General features: G+C 30.1%; 2 protein-coding genes and 5 non-coding genes across 10 annotated transcripts; 1 reads left to right on the top strand and 6 right to left on the bottom strand.

Annotated features, from left to right (window-relative positions):
• The first annotated feature begins 7,305 nt into the window (after positions 1-7,305).
• LOC129320123 (prolyl 4-hydroxylase 1-like) lies at positions 7,306-15,962 on the top strand. 4 transcript variants are annotated; one of them, XM_054965329.1, is made up of 12 exons: positions 7,306-7,384; positions 8,302-8,349; positions 9,321-9,389; positions 10,286-10,338; positions 11,055-11,120; positions 11,661-11,735; positions 12,396-12,470; positions 12,869-12,939; positions 13,027-13,078; positions 13,193-13,282; positions 14,391-14,483; positions 15,705-15,962. In XM_054965329.1, the coding sequence occupies exons 1-12, from the start codon at positions 7,348-7,350 to the stop codon at positions 15,810-15,812; spliced, it is 837 nt and encodes a 278-aa protein (XP_054821304.1). In that variant the 5' UTR covers positions 7,306-7,347; the 3' UTR covers positions 15,813-15,962. The 4 variants fall into 4 exon arrangements, with proteins under 4 accessions (XP_054821304.1, XP_054821306.1, XP_054821303.1 ...); XM_054965328.1 differs by lacking the exon at positions 7,306-7,384 and adding an exon at positions 7,397-7,551; XM_054965331.1 differs by lacking the exon at positions 9,321-9,389 and having other exon boundaries at positions 7,325-7,384.
• A 6,544-nt stretch (positions 15,963-22,506) lies between these two features.
• LOC129321061 (uncharacterized) lies at positions 22,507-26,559 on the bottom strand. The gene is made up of 6 exons (XM_054966789.1): positions 26,250-26,559; positions 25,553-25,748; positions 25,377-25,449; positions 23,462-23,511; positions 23,175-23,288; positions 22,507-23,015 (listed from the first exon to the last, which is right to left on the bottom strand). The coding sequence occupies exons 1-6, from the start codon at positions 26,542-26,544 to the stop codon at positions 22,883-22,885; spliced, it is 861 nt and encodes a 286-aa protein (XP_054822764.1). The 5' UTR covers positions 26,545-26,559; the 3' UTR covers positions 22,507-22,882.
• Positions 23,730-23,820, bottom strand: LOC129321150 (small nucleolar RNA Z122). Its single transcript, XR_008595938.1, has one exon. It is a non-coding gene; the product is annotated as a small nucleolar RNA Z122 (small nucleolar RNA).
• Positions 23,891-23,981, bottom strand: LOC129321149 (small nucleolar RNA Z122). Its single transcript, XR_008595937.1, has one exon. It is a non-coding gene; the product is annotated as a small nucleolar RNA Z122 (small nucleolar RNA).
• Positions 24,324-24,413, bottom strand: LOC129321148 (small nucleolar RNA Z122). Its single transcript, XR_008595936.1, has one exon. It is a non-coding gene; the product is annotated as a small nucleolar RNA Z122 (small nucleolar RNA).
• Positions 24,806-24,895, bottom strand: LOC129321151 (small nucleolar RNA Z122). Its single transcript, XR_008595939.1, has one exon. It is a non-coding gene; the product is annotated as a small nucleolar RNA Z122 (small nucleolar RNA).
• On the bottom strand, positions 24,967-25,057 carry LOC129321146 (small nucleolar RNA Z122). The gene has a single exon (XR_008595935.1). It is a non-coding gene; the product is annotated as a small nucleolar RNA Z122 (small nucleolar RNA).
• Positions 26,560-27,724: the final 1,165 nt, after the last annotated feature.

Raw genomic sequence — 27,724 nt, 5'->3', positions numbered from 1 at the left:
TATGAATTTCATAATCAACTACTGCAAGAGTTGGATAATTGTTATTTTAAAATGAAAATGTTTAGAGCAATCTTAAAATGAATTTTTATTCTTTTGAAGTAAGTGTTAACTATGGCAAATCATAAAAACAAGTTACTATAAATGTAGCTTTACCATAGCAATTATTACAACTATCCAATAGGGAAATCCTACTTAATTTTCTCAAGAAGTCGTACCTTGATGATTTGAAATTTTTAAAACACTTAAAGTATATGTACATATAAATCCACATGGATAAATATTTGTAGTATCAAAAATAGAAATCAAAACAAGGTTTTTTTTTTTTAATGTATAATTTCTACTCGATAATAAGTGTTTGAATAAAGCATTTTCTCAAAAACAAGTTTCTTCAGAAGAATTGATATGGCACGCGATACTTGTCATGAGAAATCAGCTCATATGGGAAAATTACCAATCAAGACCAACATATGCCATGAATAGCAAGCCATGTATAACAATCATACTCAAATATCATAAATAATAAGTGCAACTCAAAAGTCATGAATAACAGGCACAATTCAAAAGTCACAAATAATAAGTGCAGCACATAGGCCACAAATAACATGAGTTGACATATAACTTATGAGGGTAAATAACAAATTCAACACGATTTGAAACTATGAAAAAAAAAAAGCACAAGTATAAAGACTCAAACAATCGGCGCAACATTTGGTCCCTCCATACAGTTTCACAATTATATATGAAATTTCACACCTTCAATCCATAAAAATTTCTCTTTTAAAATAAACAAATAAATACATAAATTCTACAGAACATTTATAAAACCATATTTCAAACTTCCTCTGAAATGCATTGCATAGATGTATTTATATACACATATAATAAGATAATATATTACTGAAAGAAATCAGATTAAAATTTCAAGTAACATAATTAGTCATAAACTTCTGTTGTAGTTGTATAAGTCTTTCAAGCATTCTAATCGACAAAATAAAAACTTATTGCAAGCTTGTACTAATCTTAACATTGTACAACAATTTATTCCTAATATTTGTAAAAATCATGACAAACAAGTCATCATGCACTTAAGCCTAAGATGGTGCCTAAACTCAGAATAACTTAAACAAATCTCAAATGAGGAAAAAGATCAAATTCATGCTAAATTCTGTTATGAAGACATGCAACCACATTATAAACAACCATAGGACTCTTCAAATAAAGAAAATAAAGGTTTAGGTAAATATCATATTAATGTGGTATATCCTTTACCTTTAGTAACCTTTTTTGTTTTTTGGCAAAACTCATTAAAATTAAAGTGATTTAATGTCAAAAAAGAAATAGCAATGTTTTATATCTTTTTGACAAATAAAGTTCTAACATATATATATATATATATATATATAAAACTAGGACTCCAAGCACACGTGCCAAGGTACTAAGAATCCATATCATCTTCATGTTTTCCTTCTGCGCTAACATATGTACGTGGGCTAAATAATTTCTCAACAATAAATATTTATTCAACCTTTGAAAATACAATGCACGCATTTATGCGTATGAATGCAATGAATTAATTTCATGATTTGATTCTTTAGTTTAGGAAAATTATAATCATGGAAAAAATTTGTGAGGAAATTAAATGCATGAATCCATTAATTTGATTGCAATCTAATTGAAATCAAATCAAGTTTAAATCATTGTTTGTGATAGGACTGTGCAAAAGTCTCCCAGTCCTGTCTGGTCCAGTCCAACCCGAGATGGTCTCAGTCTTGTTCGGTCTGTATAGTCACTGGTCCTTCAGGACCAAAAGGACTAAAAAGACCAGACTATTTTTTCGGGTTGGACTGGACAAGAGACCAGGCATCCGGACCACTTGGTCCAGTCCAGTCCTATTAATTTTTTTTATTATAATTATAATTAATTTATTTTTGACAAATTTTTAAAGTGTAATTGATGCTAAGGAGATGATTGCATAAAGATTTATTAAGTTTGTTTCTAAATTGTTATTGTAATATAGTGTTGTTGAATTTTTTTGAGTACTGTTTTTATTAAAGTTTATAAATTTAAATAATTTAGACTATAACAAAAATATTTTTTTTCTTATTGTTAGAAATTATTATGGATTTATTATTATTATAAGTATTTTTACTATCTTAATTGAGTTTATTATGTTGGAATGGATTATTGCCTCTCATAGAATAAAAAGAGGGAAAAAAAGCTAAGTGAGTACTGGACTGACAGGACCAGTCTCCCAGTCCTATGGACCAAATTCGGTCCTGTTAATCTTCGAGTTATCACTGGACAAGACTGGACTACGGGTTGCCTAACCCAGTCTTTTTCATGAAAGAGACCGGACTTCGGGTTAGGGTGAAGTCCAGTGCCGTCCAGTCCTTTGTGCAGCCCTAGTTTGTGATATGGATTTTCTTTAATGTTGAGAAGAACATAATATAATCTCCTACTATGCTGACACGTGCATGTGGGCTCAATAATTTCTCGACAATAAATTTTTATTCATCATTTGGAAATACAATGCATGCATTTAATGGTGAGAATGCAATGAATTGATTTTGTAATTTGATTCTTTAATTTAGCGAAATTGTAATCATAAGATAAATTTGTGAGGAAATTAAATTTTGATTGCAATCTAATTGAAATCAGGTCAAGTTTAAACCATTGTTTGAGATATGGATTTTCTATAATGTTGAAAAAACATATTATAACTATCTGGAATGTGAAAATACTGTCACTAAAACAACTTATATATATTGATATGGTGATTGACTTACAGAAACTTCCTTGATATAAATCTTACTTGATATAAAATACATAGGGTAATTTCCTTCTCAGCTATTTCTTAACATATAATTTTATATATAAATATAGATTGGTATGAAACTTGGGAAATAAATTGCAGTATTTCAATTATTGCTATTAACCCCGTAAATTCATTTAATGTAGGCCTAATGAAAAATATAATATAATATAATATATATACACACACATATATTAACTTAGATGCAAATGCACATGTGCCGGCATATTATAAAACCATGTGAGCTGCATGTTTTTTTTTTTTTTTTTTCCATGGTGGCATGTGGCCTATTAGCTGATTAAATTTGTGAAAATTTCATATTATTACTTCAAGGTATTACTCTCCGAACATACTACTTCCTTTGGTTCAAAATATAAATATTTTCTCTCAACTAATTTTGATTCAAAATATAAGTAATTTAGTATATGTAAATTTTTTCTCATTTTACCCCATCTATTTATCAATTTAGATCTTTGTGTGCAATTATTTCTCACTCATCATGAAATACATTGACAATTAGGATTAAGGGTAAAAACAAAAAATAATATATATTTTTATAAAAATGATAAATTTATTAGTATGAGGATTTTTTAAAAAACTGCTTATATTTTCAACGGGAAAGGATATCTATTAAGTCTTTTTTTTTTGTGTCATAATCTTCTTCATTAATTCTCCATCAACAAATCAAAACAAATTTAATTCTCCACACATTAATCAAAAGATTAGTTGAGGATGCAATCCAATTATTTCTCCACAGAATTGTTGTCAGGGACAAAAAAAAAAAACATTGTTTAGATGAAACAAATTTAATTTGGGCTTACCATCGAATTTTGATTATTGTTGAATTTTCCCTGTCCAAGGGATAATATCACGTTGAAAAAGTTAAAGGGTCCCTTCAAGTTAATTCAATTATAGTTCAATAGTTAAATGAATATAATATTTAATTCAAAAAAATAAATATAATATTAAAAAATTAAAAAATTAAACTCTTATTAAAAGATAATTTCATTCCCGACAATTCTCAGACATATAATATAATTTGAAATCAGTTTTTTTAAATAAAAAATGTTGACAACTATCATCTTATATGTTTAAATATAGATATTTTTAATTCCACTCATATTTAATTTGATAAAAATTCATTTATACTTTTATAAGTTTTAAAATTATAATTTATCATTATAATATTATTAATTTACAATCATATTGTATCATTTTATTAATAATTATACATATTATAAATTTATTTTTTATATTTATTTTATATATATGTATATTTAATATTATTCTTATTGAATTATTATATTACAGTTAAAGTCATAAAAATCAAGAATTGTTTATTTTTCTAATTCACGTTCGGACTGGTTTTTAAAATATTTATCTATGGTCTCTATCTTTGCGATTGCGAGTGAAGGGGGATGCATCAAGCGTCTCCTTTTTCTTGCAGAATGACAGCGTTCAGTGTCTTTAATTATTAATTTATTAAAAATAGTTATATCAAAATAAGTTAGGGAAAATTAGTATGAAGACTACAAATTTCATTGCCCAATAATCCCTGAAATTTGGAGAAAAGAAATTCATATCAACGTAAACAATACCAGTCATTTAATTTACAAACTCTACCAATATATAGCTGTGATATTGTGTGGCTATATTACTACTAAATGAAAAAGGGGCAAAAGAAACTTAATTGCTCAAAGATTATCAATGTCTTCTAGTTCCAAAAGACAAGTTTTGCCCAATATAACATATGCATGGTTAGAAGTCGTAGCTTCATTCCTTAATCTAGTGAATGAAAAAACAGTGTTTGACACTCATGTGTGTGTATATTCTAGTGATTCAAACTTTGCTAGAATTAATGAGTAGATTTTAAATTTGAGTTGTGTTAAAAACATTATTTTTAAAAATTATTTCATCACATTGTATCAATCACACAATAACTCTCCAAAATTAAACAAAAATTAACAATAACACAGAGCAATAGAGACTAACAATATAGTACAAAGTTAAAGAAGAGAATATATTCAAAAAAACTCAAGAGTCTAACACTAAACTCAAAGCTAACACTAGACTCATCTCATAGCACTCCCTCAAATTTATAAGCACAAACTAGCTAAACATTGGATGGCCTTAAAGTACAATTAAATTACTAATTTCAAAAACATAATGGGTCATTACGGTGGTTTATTCCATAAGTTTTTGAACGTGCCAATTTAAAACAATTAAAGAAAGTAGCTACAGAATTTAATTAGAAATAACTTCTTGTTAAATGCACAATAAAATTCATGTCAAAGGGTATACAATAATGCAATGTCTCTTTAACTCGTGTGTAAAGGGTAAAAGGCTACAAAATTCACAAAAGAAGGATACAGGAAGACAAAGATGTTAGATTTATGAATGAAAACCATCAAATAAAAAATGAAAAGAAGTGTGGCGTTTATTGAGCCCTTACTTCAGGTAGATCATTAGACGCGTCATGTGGACACCCATAGATTCCATATAAAAGGAATTAAGGTTAGGCTATATTTAGTTTTGGGAGGGGAGGGGAGGAGGATAATATTTTTACGTTATTTTATTTAATTTTGTTGGAGGAGAAGGGAATAAAAGAATTTTTAATGAACTTTTATTTAGTTTATAATGAGAAATGAGGAAAGTTAATAGTTAGTTTACTATTATATTCATATATAACATTACTTATACCCATGTATATTAGCAAGCAATTGTGAAAAAAATAGAGTTGGTAATTTTAATTAAACCCAATGAATTAATCCAAATAAGTTTTAAAAAATTTAGAACTTATTTTAAAAAAATTGTATTTTTTTAATATTTGATTTCTAATAGGCCTGAAAAAATTTACACCAAGTTCAATCAGAATTGAGCTTAGCACAAATACCTGAATTAAAAAATTATATTTTTACAAATATATAGAATATATTAAATATTAATTATTTCTTTAATCCTAAGTCATTTTATACTAAGATACCATATATTTAACTACATTATTATAAATATTTTAAAAAAAATTAAAAATATTTATATTGTCATATTTTTGTTAAGTTTAAAATATCTCAAAATAATATTTACAATGTCTTTTAATATTAATTTTTAAATTTCAAAACCCACATATTTTTATAAAAACAAGTTTGACTCTTCTACATTGTTTAAATATCTCAAAAAATATAATTTATTTATAAAATAAAATAATTAATCTTAGATTAAAAAATTAAAATAAAATTAATTTTAAAAAATAAAAATTGATAATTCAAATATTTAAATTGGCCTAAATAAATTTAAAATCCTAAAAAGTTCAAGTCAAACTTGATTATTTATACTTTTTTATAAATTTAAGTTTATTTAAATCAATCTAAATAAATCCAGCTCAATTTAAATTTGACCTATATAAACTTAGCTTATTTAAACTATGAGCTCTACAAAAAATGGTAACTATACAAAAGAAGAAAAAAAAGGCTCATGAGTCAAGGATGGCTAAAATATTTTTTGTTGACAACAAAAAATCTCTAGTATAATTAATATTTATGTTCATGCTTTAGAATCTCTTCTTCAGAAAAAATAATCCACCGTGTCGCTTTACAAAATCATCATCACCATTCCCAGTGCCGCTCATCAGACATCAATCTCATTGTGTTGCGTCTTCATCATGCTTTGTCTCACCTCGCAAGCGGCACCGTCGCTTTCCTTCTCTCAGCTCCTCGCCCTCTCTCCCTTGCTCACTCTCAGTTCTCACTCTCTGTCTTCGCCAAGGTACTGTAATCTGATCTCTATTTTCTGCTTCAATTAATTTTAAAATGTGAATAGTTGCTGCTGGCTGAGCTGTTCTTTTTGCCCGCGAAGTAAAGGAGTTCCATAGGCAGTGGTTGCCACGGTGGAAGAGTGCCATCAAGAAACGAGTTAGTCAGAATTAGGGCAGAATCATCCGAAATTTTAGATCCCAGCCAAAAAAATAATGGGAGAATGCCAAATAAAAACTTTGTAAAAATATTAATATTAAATTAAAAAATTTAGTATTAAAATATGATAGAAAGAGTATTGAAATTTAAAAATATTAAAAACTATTAATTTAATATTAGTACTCTTATAACACTTTTATTTATCATTCTCCCAAATAAATTCAAATTGGACGCAAGCAATATGAAAGGAGAGGGGAGCCAAACTCCAAAATTTCTTAAATATTGTGGTCAAGATTTTAGAGCAATTTTTCTTTTATTTTTAGTTTTTAAAAAAGTTACACCCTTTAAAAAAAAATTATACTTATATAAATTTTAAACATAAAAAAAAATGTTGACTAGGGAACATCCAATACAATTGTAGAAGTAAAAAATAATAAAATATAGAAGTGTCATAATATATATGACAAGTGTGTGTGTTCACATATATATGGTGAGTGGCAGTGAGGCACAAAATCCGTTGGCGTTCGACAGGATTCAATACTGGTATTGGTACGATACTGCGACGAAGAACAATTCAAAGTTGGGAAAGGAAAGAAAGAAGACAAGCCAATTGACTCAATACAAGCAATGGGCGATCAAAGCGGTTTCTTTGTCTTTTTAAAAGGCGCACAACGTTTGCCATTGAATCTGTGTTTTCGTTTCTTTCACCCCTCTTTCATTCTTCATTTTGCCCCCGTCTTTCTCAACTCTACATTGGCAAGTAATACATGGTTCCTTCCATGAAGTTCATCTTCGGGCTTCTTTCATTTGTCACCGTCGGCTTGATCATCGGTAGTGAAATAAGGGAAAAAATTTATAATCATATGAGTTTGGGTAGTTTGGTGTGACTTTTGCTTGTGATTTTCAATTTGAGTATCATGTTGTTTTCTTAGGAAACAAGAAATAGTACATTCTGTTTTATTTGTCTTCTCTGTGCGTTACAAGTCCAGGATGATGATCGTGAATTCATCAGAGCTTCTTAACATTCAGTTTATTTTTGAAGGGTTGTTTCTCAGTTTTTGGTTCTTCAGCGGTATTGTTCACTGTGATTTGTGAAGTTCCTAAGGGAAGGAAACAATATATTTGAAAAAAAGGGAGACAAGAGAGAGAAGAAAGAAACAAGAAGTGGGCCCCGCTTGATAGGCCCACAACCTGTTCCTTCGTAATAAACTTTTCCTGATTTTGTTGTCGTCCACCAACAGAACAAAACAATGAAAGGGGTGAAGTTTAAAGTCCGGAATCCATGTTGATGAAACTTCCAGAACTGGGGGGACTCTGTTCTTTTAGAAATTTGTCTGTCCTGCCTTCCTGGCAAATTTATCAGCTTCCAACAAACAGAATTCAAAATCCCAACTTTTGTTTGTGATTTTTTTTTTCCTTTTCTCAACAGGAGAATGATGTCTTCTACTTTGATGTAGAGCTGATAACAGAAATAGAACTATGATATATGTCAAAAAATATTGGATGATTGATTAGCAATTTCAAGAAAGCTTGGCGCAATGCGATCTTATTAACGGATTGTTTTTTGTTTTGGAATTACAGGTTCTGTCTCTCAACTGGCACTTTTACGACAACTGGAAGACTCCCCTGGTAAGCACATGCAGTCATGTTCTGTCACATTGGGGTGCAAGAATTTTGAAGATGTTGAAGCTATTCTGTCTTCTTTCGTATATAATATAGACTCTCCATCGTTACATTATTGTTTGGCACTTTGTGGCTATAACCATCGAAATGTTTGCCCAACCCTGTTTGTTTAAGTGGAACTGAGATACCAGTTTTGCTTACCTTTTCTTGGTTTTCTTTTTTTTTTTTTAAATGATTTTGATTATTCTCATAGCAAATGAGCATGCCTCAGGTTTGTACTGCAATGATTTGTGGTTTGAAACTGTTAGCCTTCTTAACTGAGGTTAGATCAAGTAATTCGATGACCTTTCAAGGATAGATACAACAGATGTAATGTCAGAAAGATTTATGGTAGAAATTTCATTTCAATAAAACAAGAAACAATCTAGATGAGAAAATGCTTCCAAGGATTTTTAAACACTGTTCTGCTAGTGCCAAGTTATCTTAAAAGTCACATTGGATTATGATGATGAATAATTAGTGTAGTCCTTAAGGCAGAGCTGGAGTTGTAGTAGTTGCTTGAGGGCTTTTTCAGCTCGATCCCAATGAAGGCAGGGGACTTTGCAAATGTTTTAATGAATGCGTTATTACGTCTTCAGCAATGAGGGGAGTTTAGAGAGTGGAAGCCATATTTGGGAGGCCTTTTGGCCTTCTATAGGTGAATTTTGAGGTGGTGTAATGGTAACTTCTAGCAGTAATATGGTGATAGGTGGGGAGACATTTATTGACTTTTTGATAGATCTCGGAGATTTGATAGTGAAGGCGCTTGATTCTGCTATACACTCCGGCCCCTTGAAATTTATATGAATAAAAGAAGATAATGATGATAATTGTACTAATTTATGATGTGACTGTAAACTGGGTTTTAAAATTTAGTTGGTTAGTGTCTGGTAGTATTTTAGCATTAGCTTCCTTGTAGCCTGACAGTTTCATTTTAGGCACAAGCACAAAGTCTCCAAGATTTAGAAGACTGCATCAGAGGGACGGTGTCCTTCAATTGCCCAGAGGTCAGTGTCTTAGAAGTATAAAACTTTTATTTCCTGACGTGATTTCTTGTTTTATTCCTTATGGAAAATTTTGCTGCCTGTCAGGGTTTTAGGATCAATATTCTTAATTCTTTTTGAGCAGAACAGATACGTATTGATGCACAAAGAAAGAAAGAAATCCCGTGATGCATAAGTAATCATCGCATAGCATTAATAAGAAAATCAAGACAATGAAACATTAGCTCAATACAACTTTACAATTGGTTTGCAATTCATGGCCAAAAAATCCCTATTGGAAATCTATGACGGTAGCTCCCAAAAAATAAAATAAGATCATTTTTTAAGATCCATGGAGTGGCCAAGAAAATAATGTTTCCATTAAAGAAGACTTATGGGAGAAGCACCTAGGGAAGCTGTTTGAAACTTTTATTTATCGGTAAAGACACTGTTTGAGTCCCTCTTCCATTCTTCTCCTCTCATTCATCTTCAACACTATAGGTTGAATAAGTTCAGGTCCCTCAAAGATGCATTCAGTTGATCAGTTCTAATTATGAAGATCACAGCCTGCAAGCACAGTAATCTGAAAAAGCAGTTTTTTTTCCTTGTTATGCCCAAAAACCCTTGAACTTAATGGCTGAGAAAAGGTATGAGTTTGCTAGACGCACTCACTGCACCATAAAGTGACTAAATAATGTATTTATCTGCCATGTCAGGAGTAATGAGTTTCTTACTACAGTGTTACAGTTACAATATGTGTAAATACTAAATGCTATAGAAGGTGTCAACACTGACAGTGTTTGTGCTACTATTCACATGAAATCATTTTTCTTGATATAAATATGTGTAGCTTGTATGCAGTCCTTCTCTAATTAGAACTCTTTCTTCATTTTTCTTAATTTATATTTTCTGATTTTCAGGATTTCCACTTTGGAAAAATGACAAGGAAGTTGAAACCTTACGTCTTGGATATGTATGTAGATTTCACATTTGTTTCCGCTAAACTTTTCATGTTTGAAAGCTATCCAGTCTCTCTAAAAGAACTATCAATCTCAGATAAAGTAAAGGGCCAACGCAAGTGCTGGAAGTATTTTGGAGTTTATTGTCTAGACACTAGGAAGAGAATTTTGTTTATATTCCTTAATTATCATCTGTACATGGATAGATAGCTTGTCATATTCAAAATGGTTATGATATATTTTTCTGTTGGATAATTTGTCTCAGATCAACAATCCTGTATTCTCTGTCAACAATTTATTATCTTGAGATTTTACATTATGATGTTTGTTACTTTTACAGCTTCTGATTTTTGTCAAATAAAGTCCAAAACACCATTTGGTCATGATTGCACTTTGTTATTGAAGTAGAATAACTTATTTTTTTTATTAGTGGAAATGAACTTTAGGCTAGTATATAGTTAAAATAAGATGATGCTCTTTGTGTTGATGTGGATTGAATGCACATGAGATCCATTTTATTATCTTTTTGCCTTTTGATGTAATAATTTGCTAAGCTAAAATTAATCAAACGCATGTCTTCATTTATTCTAGTTCCTAATTAGCTTATACACTCCCTCTCAAACTTGTTTATTGGTTTAAATCATTTCTCATTGTTGTAAGTGTAGAATTGATTTGCTTGAAGGAAACTTTGATTTTGATTATCCTTCTGTGCTCCTAATTCTTGTTGTAGATCAAACCTGAAGTTCTTAGCTGGTCTCCTCGAATCATTTTATTGCATAATTTCCTAAGCATGGAGGTATGCCTTCTTTCCTATTGCCAAATTTTCTGTATTAACATGGTAGATTTGGACTCATATTATATAACAGAGGATCAAGATTACGGCCAAGTTTTGGTTTTATTGTTTTTTTGCCTTCACCAACAAATTTGCATGTTTTTTTGGCATGGCCAGCGGACTCAGTTCATTTTAAATCAGTTCTGGCAAATGGTGCCAAGCATCAGCTGTCACCATATTGCACTCTCTATTCATCTGTACATACTGTGGTTTCTCGTGATAAAGTATAATTTTGGTGAATCTTTTTCTGGTACTTCTCACATGGTGCTGCTAGTTGTGAACTGTGAAGTAATGTAGGCTGTTTTTGTTGTTCTGTCAAGCAATCCCCATATGAGGTCTTCTGATGATGCGGGACAAGAAAAAATCATAACTACTAACACAATAACATTAATACTAATATTTTGTAACAAATTTAGCTTCTAAATAAAGTTTTTGATCATTACAACTTTGTGGATGAAGGCCATTTACATATTAATTGGAATTGAAGTTATTTTTCCTTTACAGGAGTGTGAGTATCTGAAGGCTATAGGGTACCCTCACCTTCAAAATTCACATGTGGTAGATTCAAAAACAGGAAAGGTACATTGGTTTTTTATTTTGATTGGTTTTCATTATCTAGGCCATCCAAAACATGAACTTGGATGCCTATAATTGCTTTGGTGGTTTTCTATTATACTTTATTCATTAGATGTGAGAAATGAGGTTAGCTTTACATTTTTTATGTTTAAACTAGGAAGGTGTATCGTGAGGCATGTTCAGTATGTTTCCTTGGGCGGTACTCCAATAAACCATAGGACACTATGATTGGATTTTGAAAGTCAAATGCCACTTGAAAAAGTGACACTAACATTGGAACTAGGGTTTCCTTCCCTCTCCAATCTCTTGTAACATGTGAAGCTTGTAATAAAGGTGGGGAAACCTTTTGTTTTACAATCTGCATCGCTGATGATATTAGCCTGCACAATTATTGTAGATGTAGATAGAGTTAAAATGGATACAAATTTACACTCCATCCGGTAATGCAGCTGGAATATAACTAGGTAACACCACATTTTCACAGTCCTAGCTTGTGTCCGCTGCTATTGTAACATGACCCAAATAAAAGAAGTGAGTATACGCTTTCCACAAGAAGTCTTTTCTAGCCTGTCAACTTCTCTATTGTCTATGTCCTCCAAATAAGAATTGTAGTTTGTAGCCTACCAAATAGCCTCTCATCTGTTTTTTCTTCATCTTTCATAGAGTTTCATGAGCAATGTCAGGACAAGCTCTGGTATGTTCCTGAGTTCGAAAGATAGAAAACACCCAATGGTGCAGGTATGTTTGTTTATATTGCAATTTGTTTTGGAGAATAGTTTATTGTTTTAATATTTTTATCCTCAAATTTAATATCATATTTATGGCACAAACACAAAACACCTTATTGCCCACCGCCCAAAGATTTTTTAAAAAAAAATGCTACACTCCCACATTCTGATTTCTATGTATTTATCATCTTGATGTGCCTTTCTTCTTCTGCAACTTCTGTAATTATTAGTGTTTTCATTATCACATGATAAATTTGATGTTCCTTTAAAATCATTAGTTAGTTTTGTTTTATGTTTGGGCTGGAGTTTTATCTTTGTTTTTTGATAAGCCCTATGATGGAAAACCTTTTCTTTTTGGTGAGGATTAACTAAACACTTTGATAAAGCATGTTCAACTCGCACATGCAGGCAATTGAGAAAAGAATTTCAATCTATGCTCAAGTACCAGTTGAAAATGGAGAGGCTATTCAAATTTTGAGGTAGGACGTGCCTTTATTTTCTCCATCCTTTTCAAACACAAAGGAATTATATTCCAGCGACCAAGGCTAACATCTGCAGAATCACAGATACGAGAAGAATCAGTATTATGAACCCCATAATGACTACTTTTTTGATGATGTGAGTTTGACTCCCACCTTGCTGTCTTTTCCATTTTATAAGGGTAAGAATTTCCTTGAAGTGGCTTTGATCAAACAATTTGCACCTTTTTGTGCTTTTGTTCTTCCATTACAGTTCAACTTGAAAAAAGGTGGGCAGCGAATAGCAACAATGCTCATGTATATAGGTGACAATGTTGAGGGTGGTGAAACATATTTCCCAGCGGTGAACTCCTTGCTTCCTGAAGTCTTTCATTTAGACTATTTCATTTGTCAATTATTGGATGATAGTTGTGTGCAGATTTTTAGATTGTCTAAAGTGTCACAAATATAGGTTCCTTTCTATCTGAGATAAGGAGTCAGGCTTGATTTAAAACAAATGGTGGTGTCTGTGTTTTTCAGTTACTTTTCTACCTAATATAACTTTCCTAACTTTATAAGGAGACCAGTAGTTAAATGTTGAATGAAGCGTGGATATAGAGATGACACAGCATAGGCAGGAAGGATTTTCAACATTTATTTCTTGTCATATTCAGTGTCTGTTACTGATGAGTGGCTGACACGGACAGGTCCTTCGTTTGAGTCATCTTTTGCCATTGCTTCATAAACACTCTTAAATTATGTTATTTCAATAAGTACTGTACTTGTCTGATTGTTTAAAATTTTTCTTAGTGGCTTCTGGGTTGATAAAATCATCGTCAAAAGTATATCTCTTTTAAACCTGTCCTGATCCAGTGTCTCAAAGAACCAATTCTGGATTCTGCATTTACAAGTCTCAGTAAATTATCTCTTTATTGTTCAAATCAGTTAAGTTAATCAGTGCCTTTGGTTTTTTATAAAAAAAAAGTTATTATTGTTGTTTTTACTCCCTCTGTCTCACTATAACATAATTTTGGAAGTGATTTGATGTTCAAAAAGTATGAGACAAATTGATAAAAAAAAAAAGGGTTTCATTAAATATGTTTTTTCCAATGTTATCCTTCACTCCGTATTATGTTGTCTTTATCTCTGTTTAGTGTTTTATTAGTTGAAGAATATTTTTAGAAATTTATATTTTTTATTTGAAAAAATAAAATTATAAAGTGTATTTAATAAACTTTATTAGTATGCATCATTTTGTTTAAAATTGTCTTATAAAGTGGAACGAAGGGAGTATTATTTTACCTATATTCTATCTTTTACTTGAAACATACAATGACCTGTTAAGATGAGACTGTTGTAATTAAGATGACTGTTGTTATAAGTGTATTATTATGCCGGCATCACCTAAAATTTTGATCAGAATTTCTTGGAAGAGGATCTTCTGGCTGTTAATATGCATAAATGCATTGCAGGGTGGTTCGGGTGAATGTAACTGTGGTGGGAAAATTGTCAAAGGGATCTCTGTGAAGCCAATTAAAGGAAATGCAGTACTTTTCTGGAGTATGGTTAGTATCCATATTTGCTTTTTTACATAAGAGCAACTAGGAACATTTTCCCTTTAAATTATGAGAAATACACTTGTTATGATTATAATAAATAATGTGATTTGGTATGATTTTACTCCCTTTAGACCTTAGGTATAGGATTGAGGACCTTTGTCATAGTCCTTAATATAAAATTCTCTCTCTTCCAAAACATTAATTTTTTCCTCTAAATTTCCTTTGCTTTCATATTCCTTGACCAATTAAACAGTCTCATGACTAATTAAATAACCTCTTCTAATTGATAAACTTCATTGAGGGTAATTTTGAGAGTTTAAAAGCATTAACTAATTTTAATTGAATTCATTTATCCATATAAAGTTGTTAATAGAGATCCGAGGGTGTATAATATAAATTGATGGTACAATGAAATATGTGTAGCCTAGGAAACATGAACACTGACATGGACACAGAATAATTGCATATGGCCTTATTTTATTTTCATGCCCATTTTCTTTTTCTTTCTTTTGTTTTTTTTCCCTAGAATACACTACAGTCATTTTCTTTTGTGATTATTTTAATTGGCTGCATTTACTTTTTGAATATAGAGGATATGAGATTGTTGTAACAGTACCATAGCTGGTTCAGCAAAAGCATATCCCTACTATCCTAATGGTAGTGAGGATGCCATGCGTATCATGGAAGGACAATGATGGAGACGTAAAGCATGAAGTATCACATAATTAATGATTGACAATCATTTAATCTTAAGATGCTAGTTTCAAATTAATAGTTTTAGCCCCTTAAGTTTAGCTCAGTAAATTTTAATTGTGTTTTTCCCTCTTCAATTGTTAGAGACTACTTAGTTATTTTAATAAAATGCAGGGGACTAGATTTATAAAAATTAAATTTAAGGCACCAAGTCGATTTAAAAGACTAAGGTTGCATTATCTCCATGTCCTGACTATTCTAGTTGTATTGAACGCGTCATACTTAGCATTGAATTATGGAAGGAAAGTGATATGGAGACACAAGGTATCACATAATGACTAACAATCATTTAAGTTTTGGATGCTAATTTTAAATTATAATATTTTCATTTTTTTAATAATTGAAGGTAATTAAGTGTTTTACATTGAAGTTACAACTAGACTATAGCTCAAGAGAAATGTATGAATGATTTCAATTTATGCAAACTTAATGAGTGAAAGTAAGTATTTATTATGTTTTTGTGTGTTATTTCAGGGACTAAATGGAAAATCAGATCCGAAAAGTCTTCATGGAGCATGTGAGGTACTTTCTGGGAAAAAATGGTCTGCAGTAAAATGGATGAGAGAGAGGGCTTTCACTTAACTTAGGTTTGCAATATATATTTTATATTATATGAATATAATTAATTATACAAGGGTTCTCCATAGATGGAGTTTTCCCTTAATGTTGTCTATTGTAACTATTGTTGTATTGATTGGATTATTCTTGATAATGCATAATGAAGTTAGATCACATGATAATGTTCATTAAAAAATTAAAAAGAAAAAGAAAGAAATTAGCTTTAGTTGATTTGTTAATATTAGTAGCTAGTGGAGTTACGCTGGCGATGGGGTATCATTATGCATACTGTCCAAAAGATTGTTCAAGATATTTTTTCTTTGGAATGAATTATAATATTATATCAAAATGAATTTGAGGGACTCTTACATATATAACTCATGTTATAAGTTTAAATCAAACAAACAGTGCAATATTTATTATATTTTTATATTATAGTTAATTTATTATATTTGTTAATGATATAGTATTGTATATCATTGATAAATTTTTATAAATTTTTAAATTTTTAATAATAAATTATTTATATATTAATAATAAATTATTTGTATATCAACGTGAATTAGTTGTATTTTAAAATTTTTAAAAAGTTAGTTCATATTTTTCAGGCAAAATAATTTTTTCTGTAGTGGGTGGGCGAATTTATCCTTTCGAGAACAGTATTAAAAACTTTCTTTTTGGTTATATGGGAAGGTTTGGAACTTTGGATATTTTACTGTTGCTCACATCCTACCCTTACTGCCTGATGTGACCCCAAGTCACGTATATTTATTTTCATTTTAAAAGTTAGGAAAAATGACATAAATTTCACCTAAATAAATTAATGACGAGGATCACAAAATTGGATAATTATTTTGAAGTCTTTAAGAACTTACTCAACATCAATTTTTTTTTTGTGTGTGTGAAATGATTGACAATTTCAAAATAGTAAATGACTATTTTCACTAAAATGAGTGATTAAAATAATGTAGGAAATGCTTGCTTTCTTTATTAACGCTTGTGAAATGAAATTGAGAATGGAAGTAGTCATTTTTTATACTTTTTTTTATATAAACTAAAATTTAAGTGAGTCAGGTTTTGTAAGTTCATCAAAATTATAGTATAATTTTAAATTCAAAGAATACTTATAAAATATTTATATATTATATATCAATAAGTTTTTATGTCAGTAATGAAATTTAATTTGATGATCTTGTAAGTTATAAATTGATTTTTTATCAATTGGCAATTTTTGTTTGTTTGAAACTCATTTCCTAGATGATCTTAATTACTCGCTTAATAAAAGTGCCCATTTTCTACTTTGAAGTTATTATTTACCTTTCAACACTTGCGAAGTAAAATTGAGAAATGTAAGTAATCATTTCTTGCAGTTTTATTTACTTGCTTAATGAAAGTAATCATTTGCTACTTTGAAGTAGTTATTTAATTCGAAATTGAGATATAGAATTTGTCATTTTCTATGCTTTTCTAGTTACTTGCTTAATGAAAGTCATCATATGATACTTTGAAATTGTCATATATCTCTAAGATTCAACACTTACGAAATGAAAGTAGTAATTTCCTACACTACTTTTTTCACTTGCTCAATGAAAATAGTCATTTATTATTCTGGAATTATCATTTACTTTTGGAGGCATCATGATTGAGGAAAAAAATTAATGTTAGATAAATTTCAGCAAGTTCAAAACAATAAACATATTTTGTGATCCTCTATTATCATCTACTTATTTACATGAAATTTATTTGTATCTTACAAGTTAGGAGAACTTGTGTTTTACATCAAAGTTTGATGACTTTTAATCCATGACTTACAGATAATATTTTAATACTTTGTAAATCTTAAAGTATCTTTACTTTTTTTTTTAATCAACTTTAACATTTACGCTAAGAAATGCACAAAAATATACGTTATATATGATATAAAAATTCTAATAAGATGTATTCATGAATCATAAACGAAAATCATGCATCTTCAATCTCTATGCTCTAGCAAAATGCACGAATTAATAACAAATATCTCCATGAAAATTTAAAATATATGATTATGGACTCAAGATATCACTCACCCACTCGCTAAATCTCACATGATTATTAACCTTAAATACTTGTTCATTATAATTAAAACTTGCACCAGTGCACACTTTTGGCTGATTGTTATGATCAAGTCCATCTATGTTTTGCATCTTCCACTTGCATCAATCGAGCATGCCTTTCCTAGAATCGAGTGTACACGCTAGTGGCCTAAGATCTTTGGCTTGATCGGATGAGCTTTGTGGCAACCATCGTTAGGGGTGAACATCAGTGGGTTTGATACCAAAATATATAAAATCATTCAATTAAATAATGTTAAAAAAATAAATCAAATTGAATTGAAATCTCACAATTCAGTTTGATTAGTCAATTCATTTTAAGCTTCATGTTAGACTGCTTGCATTTAGGCTAATTTTGTTATTTTTTTCGATTAAAATAGACAAGACTTATATATAAAATTAGCTTGTAAAGTAATAGTAGCCCATTTTAATGAAGCTTTAGAGTTTCAACTTATCAAATTATATATTCACTTTTATTTAAATATAAAATTAAAAATAATAAATAAAATAAAGTAATTAATAAACTAAATATATTTTTAAATTAATAAATTATATATACATGATAATTTAGTTGATTCAATCTATTTGATTTTAAATCTACTGAATCAAATCGATCAACTGAAATGTTTAAAAAAATGAATTGAATTGAAAAACCAAAAAGATCAAAATCAAATAACAAAAATTCAATTCAATTTTTGATTTTGGTTAGGTTTTACTCACCCCTTAGCCATCACCTTCCTTGAATATATTCACTCCAGTCTTGCACATAAGGTGGGTTTTTTGAAGATAAAGTTGTTTTGATTTAAAAGGGGATGTGTCAAAGTATTAAATGATATTTTTTATCCCCCTAACTTTAACAGTAATCTCATGACTTGAGTCAAGATTGTATGATCTCTTTCACCAAAAAAAAAAAAAACGAATTGGGAGTATAATTGGAATACTTCAAATTTTTTTTTGTGACAAATAAACTCAAAACAGCTTTTCTTAATTTATGTGAAAATATTTGGAACATCAAATAATAAGATATAATGAATGAAAATTCAAAACTCAAAAGTAAATAATTAAATGTCTTTCACTATTTTGCTATACTTACAAGTCTACAATTAAAAATTGAATTGAAAAACAAAAAAAAAAAGGAAAGAAAGAGAGAGAAATATTGGATTTAAAAGAGACAAAAAAAAAATATTCCTCATATTAAAATCCTAACTCTACCATTATCTCCCGATTCAAGATATTGACTCCACCACAACAAGCAAGTGCTTTGGAATGGTGAAGCAATACAATCCTTCCCATCTAGAGGGGTTAGGTAAGGTAACTCATTAAATCCATGCACCTTTGTAATTTGCATGAATCGACTTGGTCACCTTATCGGGATCCAATGTGAAGAAACAACGTATGAAACCTTTGAAGTAGTAGGTGTTGGAACCGAAATATCTCATCCCTCTTTGAGAATCTATTTTAGCTGTAGCTTCTTTTTGAAACCAAACTACATACTAAATTAAAAAGACCTGCGATTCACAGCTCGAATTGGTTAACTAATGACATAATAATTAAATTAAAAAATTATATACACACATATAATGCTTTAAATATAAAAAATAAATATATAATTGCCACTTAATTTAAAAAAATTAAATATTTTAAACTTATCATATTTAACAAATCACATAATATAATATAACATTAAATAATTAAAAAAGTGATCATTTTTTAAAATATGATAAAAAATAAAAAGAAAAGAAAAAGAATATTTTTGAGCAATTTGGTGGGTTTTTTAAAAACAAGATTCAATTTCCAACTTAACCCCAATTTTCAGTCTAACCTTCAATCCAAAGCAGCCCAATCCAGCCAAACTCTAAATAATTTTTTTTTTTACTTGATTGAACTGTTAGCCTAACCACTCCACATTCTGACTATGGTTCGACCTAATTTTTTAATCGTTGAAAGTGACTAGATGACAATAATTAAAAGATGTCATGGCAACTTTCTATAAAATTTTAAAAACTTTCAACAAAATTACATATATTAATAAAACTCATTAAATATACTTTATTTTTTAAAAAAAAATTAAAATGCCTTTCATTTAATACTTTTTTTAAATAATTTTGTTAAAAGAATATTTAAAAAGAGAGAAAAATATAATGAAAAGGATAATATTAAAAAAAACATCATTAATGAATCTTTATTTTTATCAAAGCTTCTTATATTTTAAAACCCAGATCTTCTCCTTAAACATCTCATAAATTAGGATGGAAGAAATATATTGCAGAAGTATTTGCCACTATGACAGGTCTGGAGGTCTGCCCAAAAACAAGGTTTTAACTTCTAGCAAACACAACTATTAACTCTATTAAGGCTCTGAATTTATTGTTTAGATATAGTGGACAAGATCATCCATTTTGCACTTTCATTAACTTGACCCCCAAAACTTATTTATAAAGACTGAGAATCCGAAATGCATTTTAATTGCAGAGAAAGTACCACGTGTGCTGATATTATGGCCAAGACTAGTCATAGTTCTGGCCCCTACACCACCATTCTTTTCTCATGCTTTAGCTTGCCCATTTTATTAAAGAATAATAATAATAATAATAATAATAATAATAATAATAATAATAAAGTTTACACATTCTTAGAATGTTTAAATTAATTTATTGGGGTCTGATAGGTAATGTCATTCAGTCTGCATATATCACAGCCTAACTTTGAGAAAAATGGTGTACTTTCCTATCTTAAACCAATTTTATATTCAACCTCTTACTTATATGTTCAACTTGTACTCATCCCGATTGACCCAATCTCATCTTGATCATATCAAGACAAGTCTCCTCCTGCCTAACAGATAATCGAGACGAGACTTTACAGGACAAAGTACGAAAAATAATTTGGGACAAGAAGAGACACAAGATTACCCTCAGGTGGTCTCATCCCACCCCAAATATTATATAAATATATATTATTTAAAAAATACATTAAATACAATAAATATATTAATATAATTTATACTTATATTAATTATAATTTCAATACTCTTCTATTTTTTATTTAAAACTAAGTTTTTTATATTGATAATTTTAATAATATAAAGTAAGTAGTACATGTTAATATATTTCTTTACAATATGTTAATTAAATTAATATAATTTACTATTGTATCTACCTATTTAGTAACTCTTATTTTCATTGTATCTCTTGCTTTATTTCAAAAAAAATCACTAGCTTAACATATTTCAACTAAAAAAAAGATTTAATATTGTATTAAGCTTATCTATTGTTGTTATTTTTATAACCTAAAATCACTTGTATTTACTATCATAATATGTTACGTCACATGTATATAATTGTGGTTAATAACTTATATTGTTTTGATTTTAAACTTAATAAATTATGTAATTTAAAATTTTAATTAATAAATGTTACTATCTAAGTTTTTCTCCCACATTATTCACTTTATCGTGACGACAAGACGTCCTGATTTTGTCCCAATCCCATCCCAATTCCTAACGGAACTAGACCACTTTCAAGATAAGACAGGACACAAGACAAATTCAATCTCTATAACTCTTCAAGATGGGACAAGGGTCAGGGATGTCTCGATCTCATCTCATGAATACCCCTACTCTTCATTTTTAAGAGATTATCTCTCTTCTACTTGGCCTACAATAATATATTTGACAATAGTATACCAATAAAAATTCAGCAATAATAAATTTAAATGCAAAACAAATCCCACAAGTTGCCTAGTATTATTTTCAGGTCAAACCAACCAATCCCATCTAATTTTAATAGCATGGCGTTTTTACAACCATCCACATTTTGATTATATCTCTTAGTTGCAAAGAGGTGGTGAGTAAAAAGTTACACTATTTGTCCTAGTTTACAAGACATTTTTAAACAAAATTACACACATCAATAAAATTCATCAAATACATTTTACAATTATTTTAAACACATTTTTAAAAATATTCTTCATTAAATAGAACATTCTTTGTGATAGGTTAAACAAAAAGAGAATATAATCAGAATAATATTAGAACAAGTATAATTAATAAAACTATTTTTATCAAAGTGTCTTGCATTTAGACATCAAATCACCTCCAAAAATGTCTTATAAAAGATGGGAGGAGTAACTTCTTACCATATAGCATAAGGATTAAATTGTGAATATGAAAATTTGATCATGAACAAAGAAAGAACACAACTGAACTAGAAGAACCCAACCCAACAAGCCTCAAGCAGAATCAAATAATATTGTTTCAACATGAAGCATCTCTTTGAAAGTTCACCCTAGGTTGGAACAATCAATAAAATCCCAAAATTAAATCAAAATTAGAAACTAGGCACATTCAAAAGACTAATTCCCATTTCATGAATCAAAAGGGATTTCTATTGGCGTCTAACTAGAAAGTGGTTAGCAAATGAAAACTGAGAAGGAAACAAATGAAATCAGGATTATAACCAATGTATAAAATGTTACAGTGATAATATAACTTTTATTCCCTAAACTTTCTTTCAATTATCCATTTAATTCTTGAACATTGACTCAGCATAACTGAGCACTTGTAGTTTATTAAGTTAAAGAATTATAAAAACTAAGTTGTTTCAAGTAAAGAAAATATAAAGACTGGATTATTCCGAATCAAAAAATTATAAAAACATTGCTAAGGATTGAATTTGAATCGATAATTGAGGGAATAAATTATATTCTCTCAATATTACATATCTCATCTTGTGTGCAATAGAAATAAAGCATTCCAAGAGATCAAAACTGGCTTCTATGGAAACAACAGGGATTCATTGTGTCTTTTTTGGCAGAAGATCATCCATGGTCGTTTTGGGGAAAATCATTGAAGAGATGCATCTTGGGAAGACATTTTTAAGTTGATAGGAGGGAGATTAATTAAAAAAAAAATGTCCTTCTGCCAAAACCAATATATCTCATCCTAATATTAGCTACAGAATTGCAAGAATACAAGTCTCAAAAATGCATAATGATGGGAATAATTTACTTATCAGAATGTCTTCTTTTGCCTTTTAACCGAACAGCTTGATGACATGGACCAAAAAGACAGATACGCAGATTACCTTGGACCATTGGTTGATACAAATAAGTCTTGAACAAGTCCCAGAATTCATCACTGCCAATAAATTATATACAGAAAGTACCATCACTGAGGTTGTCAGATGAGAAGAGTCAATTAAATATATCTCATCAATTTCTTAATGTCATTAAGGTTGAGACAAATAGTGAGAGGAAGGAGAGGCATAATTTAAGGACAAATAGATCATAGCCAAACCTGACTTGTGGTAATGTAAACAATGAATAACCCTTTACATCTGCGTGTATGTCAAGCAAAAGCACTTGTAACCTTGAAAGGCCCAATGCCTCAGTGTCAATGAGCTTCTTTATCCTGAAAATTGGAAGAAAGATATGCACCTATATTATATACGACAGGTGTTTAAGACTGTAACTTAACAATGTCAAGTGTTCAAATATTTAGATCATTGAATGAAAAACTGGAGCTCTTTGATGATCTTCAGTTGAAGTTAAGTAGCATCCTAAAAGAAATGAAAAATAACCAACCTGCTTGGTGTGCCACTAGCAATGTTGATGCGGTTTTTTAGCAAGGAAACCTGCAGCCACCAAAGGGTCGAGATAAGATGAAAGAGATATTCAATCGGTCAGTTAGTATCGCAATACACTAGAAACACTCAGCATACTAAGTGCTTAAGCCACTACTTTCAAATTTGGGATCAGTTATAAATATTTGCAACAGAGGAAGAAAGGTGTATCACTGTGAACAGTCACACTACATGCTAAAAAGATCCCCCATAAAAAATTTGAAACAAATTTAGGGATCAGACTGACGTGCAAAATATAAGAACCACTTAGCATAGCAAGTGCTCAGGCAAATATTTTGATACTTGGCATCATTTCCCAAATTTTGTAACAACAAATTAAGACATCTAACTGAATCATTTGCAATACAAGCGTGAAAACCACATACAAAGACATGGGATCAGACTGACGTGCAAAATATAAGAACCACTCAGCATTGCTAGTGCTTCAGAAAATGTCGATAAATTCAGCATCATTTCCCAAATTCTGACAAAAAAGAAAGATAGAATGAATGAATGCATGAATGATAAGACTTTTCACCATGAATCATATGCTGTGAAAGAGAAAAGATAGGGTATCACTCTATTTGTCTTTTTCTACCTTTGGCAGAAGATAATCCATGATCATTTTGGAAAAGAAATATTGAAGAGATGCATTTTCAAGTTGATGGGAAGGGAGACTACTAAAAAAAGGCTAACTTTCTGCCAAAACCAATTAATCTCATTCAAAGATTAGCTAAAGAATTGTAAGAATACAAGCCTCAAACATGCATAATGAAGGAAGACAGCTCACTGAACCATTTATGGTGAAAAACCACAACTGAAGACTTGGGATCAGACTGACGTGCAAAATATAAGGACCACTCAACATAGCAAGCGCTTAAGAAATGTTATTGAATTTAGCATCATTTCCCAAATTGTGACCGGGAAAAAAAAAGGACATCTCATCTCACAGAATTATATGTTCTAAAAGAGAAAAAAATGTACAAATGAAAAATTTGCGATTACACAAAATACAAAAACCACTCGTCACAGAAAATGCTTCAGCAAATGCTACTTTGGAATTAGCATCTGTTCCAAAATATTTTGAAACCCACTGAATGGTATTATTGGACAAGAGAAAATATACCATTAAAAATTTGAGATCAGGTAGAATGCAAAATATAAGAATCACTATGCATGGTAACTGGTAAGTGCTTCAAGAACTGCTCTCAAATTTGGAATTAGTAGCTGAAATGTGCAACAGAAGGAAAAAGGACATCTCCACTAACAGCATATGCTACAAAGTTTAAAGATCCACAATTTATAATTCGGGGTCAAACTGACATGCAAATATGAGAACCACTCAGCATGGCAGGTGCTTCAGCAAATATTTTCATATTTGGCATCATTTCCCTAATTTCAACATGAATAGAAAGACATTTCATTGAATCATACATGCTATAAAAGTAACAGATCAATTATTGAACATTTGGGATCAGACTGACGTGCAAAATATAAGAACCACTCAACATGGCAAGTTCTTCAGAAACTATCTTTAAATTTGGCATCATTTCCCAAACGTTATTACATTGAGAAAAGTTATCTCAATGTGAATAGTGCATGATATAAATGAGAAAAGAACCACCATTGTCAACTATGGACCAAACTGACATGCAAAATATAACAAAAACTTCAGCAAACAATTCCAAATTTAGCATCAATATTGTAACAAGCTTCTCTTCCCTTTCCTGAATAAAGCGAGATAACTGCAAGTTAATCTTGCTAGCTTATTATAAAAAGATAAGCTCAACTAGTAGTCGAAATTTTTGTCCCATCATCAATTCATATATATATATATATATATAATTAGCAAAACATAGAAGAGTCATCCTGCTTACCTGCTCCTCAACCTTCATATGCTTTGAGAATAACTTTACAGCTCGACACTCTTTTGTCAATGACCGAAATCCCCTACACAAGTATATTGACTTTTTTGGGTAAAACCTTACAATTAGAAAACAGATATTGAACAAGTAATTCTAAAAATTTCACCTCTTAAGAGAAGAAACCACACCTTAAAAGTTCAATGGATCTCAAGGCAGATGAACTAACTATAAGAACAGCTGGACTGCCAGCATCAACTTTTCCTTCCACAAGCTGTCCTTCACACAGCACCTCTTTCCATGATTGGCCAAAAGCCGCTCTGATATTTTTCCCCAAGGATTTAACATCTTCATTTGAGTCCTGATGTAACTCCAAAATGCATGTCTCTGCATAATGTAAACAGAGCTTCAATTCTCAAATACGGAATGCTATAGCAAGCCTCCAGAATGAAGAAATTTAATGAATTTTCACTTCAAATTTTACTGCAATGGGTGTAGTTCTAATTATAATAACAATAACAAACACGTTACAACATCATCAATCAATAGAGGCCACTCACAAAAATAAAGTAACATCAAGTGTCCATTCTGAGTAAGGTTTTTGCGTGTATAGAAATCATGTCAGCTCTCCAAAAAGGTTAATCAGTGAAAATAGCCCCAATTAGTAAAACAAATCATTTTTCATGCTGCCGTTCCCAAACAAAAGGCGAAAATACACAAGCGAAAAGCCTATTCAATATCAAAACGAAAGAGGGAACTTGGGATAGGGCATTATTCCTCAAACTCTATATGTTAAACAACATTATTTCAGCCCCAAAAAAGAACAATAACGTATCATACCAGTGGCCCATCAAAATCTGAAACAGCTTAAAGATTAAAAAAGAATACCTTTTAGCGATTCCAACTCGAGAGAAGAAATCTGAACGCCCTTTGCAGACTGAAATTGATCGAGAAAGAACCGCAGCTGATCTGAAGCTGATGCTGGTTGAAACTCCTTGACGCTTCCATTGTTTTGGCTGATCCCAGGCTGGGGTTCGCCAATGCTTTGGACTGTGCCACCGTTCTTCTTCTTCTTCTTCTTCTTGGTGATTTTGGCCTTAGCCAGTTTTGGAGCGAGGGTTTTACGACTGTTAGGGTTTTTGGGTGTGGAATTGGGCGGCTCGTGCTCCTTCCGGCTTCCCATGGCTGCGCTCTGCTTTTCATGCCATTGTTGCATTTTATAAGGGTAGGGCACGCCGCTCTCGGAGAATTAAGGGAAAAATGATTATTTTAATTATTTGTCAAATATATAAATTTACAAATGGAGTTACTCCTCGGTAATATTTTTCCAATGAACAGTATTGATTTTAGTCATACTAATAGGACAATTCTATAATTTTTACATCTATTTTTACTCTGTCACTCTTATATTAGATACTAAAAATTAATTTACCTGATAAAAATTTAACTCATAATTTATAAGATCGTATGTTAATATTTTATTATTAATGTGAGAATTTTGTTAATAGAGCTCTTAAAATTTAACTTATCTAAATTTTGATTGATAAAGATTGGTTTAGTTTATAAAGATTTGACTCATAATTTATAAAGTTGTGAAATTAAATCCCATTATCTATATGAAAATATTATTGATAAATAATATGTAAATATTTTTATAAATATTATTTGAGTCAAAAGCCATATTTTAACCTTGATAAGCCTCACAATCCAACTTCCTAACTTTCAAATATAATTAAAAAAGTTATTAAATATTGGAGCATCAAACTTATGATACAAATTTTGTAAAACGCAGCTCATTGGTCAACTACTGTTGATACCTCATTGGACATGTTGAAATTTTCCCCTACCCTTAACGAACAAGATGTCAAAACGGCAATGCTAGCATTTCTCAATTTTTACTTGATTCAATTGAGATTGAACTAATAACATAATAATTAAATTAAAATTAAATTTTAAAAAATATTAGATGCATATGTTAAACATATATATATATATATATATATATGTGAAAAATAAATTCACAATATGTCTAATTGTTAACAAAATAAAATAATATGAGTATAAATAAAAAATATATAAATTATAAATTTATATTTTATCAAATATAAATAGATCTTGGTCAAATTAAGTGAAATCAAACTTAAAGATTCTGCATTTATACCTGTAGCTATCAACATCTTCTTAGAGAAAAGGCTCCAAATCATAATTATATACATGTCCAAGATTTAAAAATAAATTTGGCTTTTAGTAGGGTTTTTTTTTTTAAAATTTTCTGCTCTTTATTTTTTTAGCCTTTTTTTAGTATTATATTTAGACATCTTCAGTTCTCTAAAAATTGTTCCGATTCCAACTCAACTCTAATT

Source organism: Prosopis cineraria, unplaced genomic scaffold, assembly GCF_029017545.1.
Source record: "Prosopis cineraria cultivar Desert tree isolate PC_DT_omini unplaced genomic scaffold, ASM2901754v1 PC9, whole genome shotgun sequence".
Lineage (NCBI taxonomy): Eukaryota > Viridiplantae > Streptophyta > Magnoliopsida > Fabales > Fabaceae > Prosopis > Prosopis cineraria.
Note: the sequence above shows the minus strand (reverse complement) of the source record. Positions and strands in the feature narration are given on the sequence as shown.

What these genes read in the sequence shown, in the direction of transcription:
- LOC129320123 (XM_054965328.1), top strand. Translation starts at nt 7,488, where the DNA reads ATGGTTCCTTCCATGAAGTTCATCTTCGGGCTTCTTTCATTTGTCACC. An exon ending in ATAATTTCCTAAGCATGGAG is followed by an intron (nt 11,121 to 11,660) that starts GTATGCCTTCTT and finishes TTTCCTTTACAG; the next exon opens with GAGTGTGAGTATCTGAAGGC. An exon ending in GAAAACACCCAATGGTGCAG is followed by an intron (nt 12,471 to 12,868) that starts GTATGTTTGTTT and finishes TCGCACATGCAG; the next exon opens with GCAATTGAGAAAAGAATTTC.
- LOC129321061 (XM_054966789.1), bottom strand. Translation starts at nt 26,544, where the DNA reads ATGGGAAGCCGGAAGGAGCACGAGCCGCCCAATTCCACACCCAAAAAC. An exon ending in CGAGTTGGAATCGCTAAAAG is followed by an intron (nt 25,749 to 26,249) that starts GTATTCTTTTTT and finishes TACATTATGCAG; the next exon opens with AGACATGCATTTTGGAGTTA. An exon ending in TTTACATTACCACAAGTCAG is followed by an intron (nt 23,016 to 23,174) that starts GTTTGGCTATGA and finishes ATTTATTGGCAG; the next exon opens with TGATGAATTCTGGGACTTGT.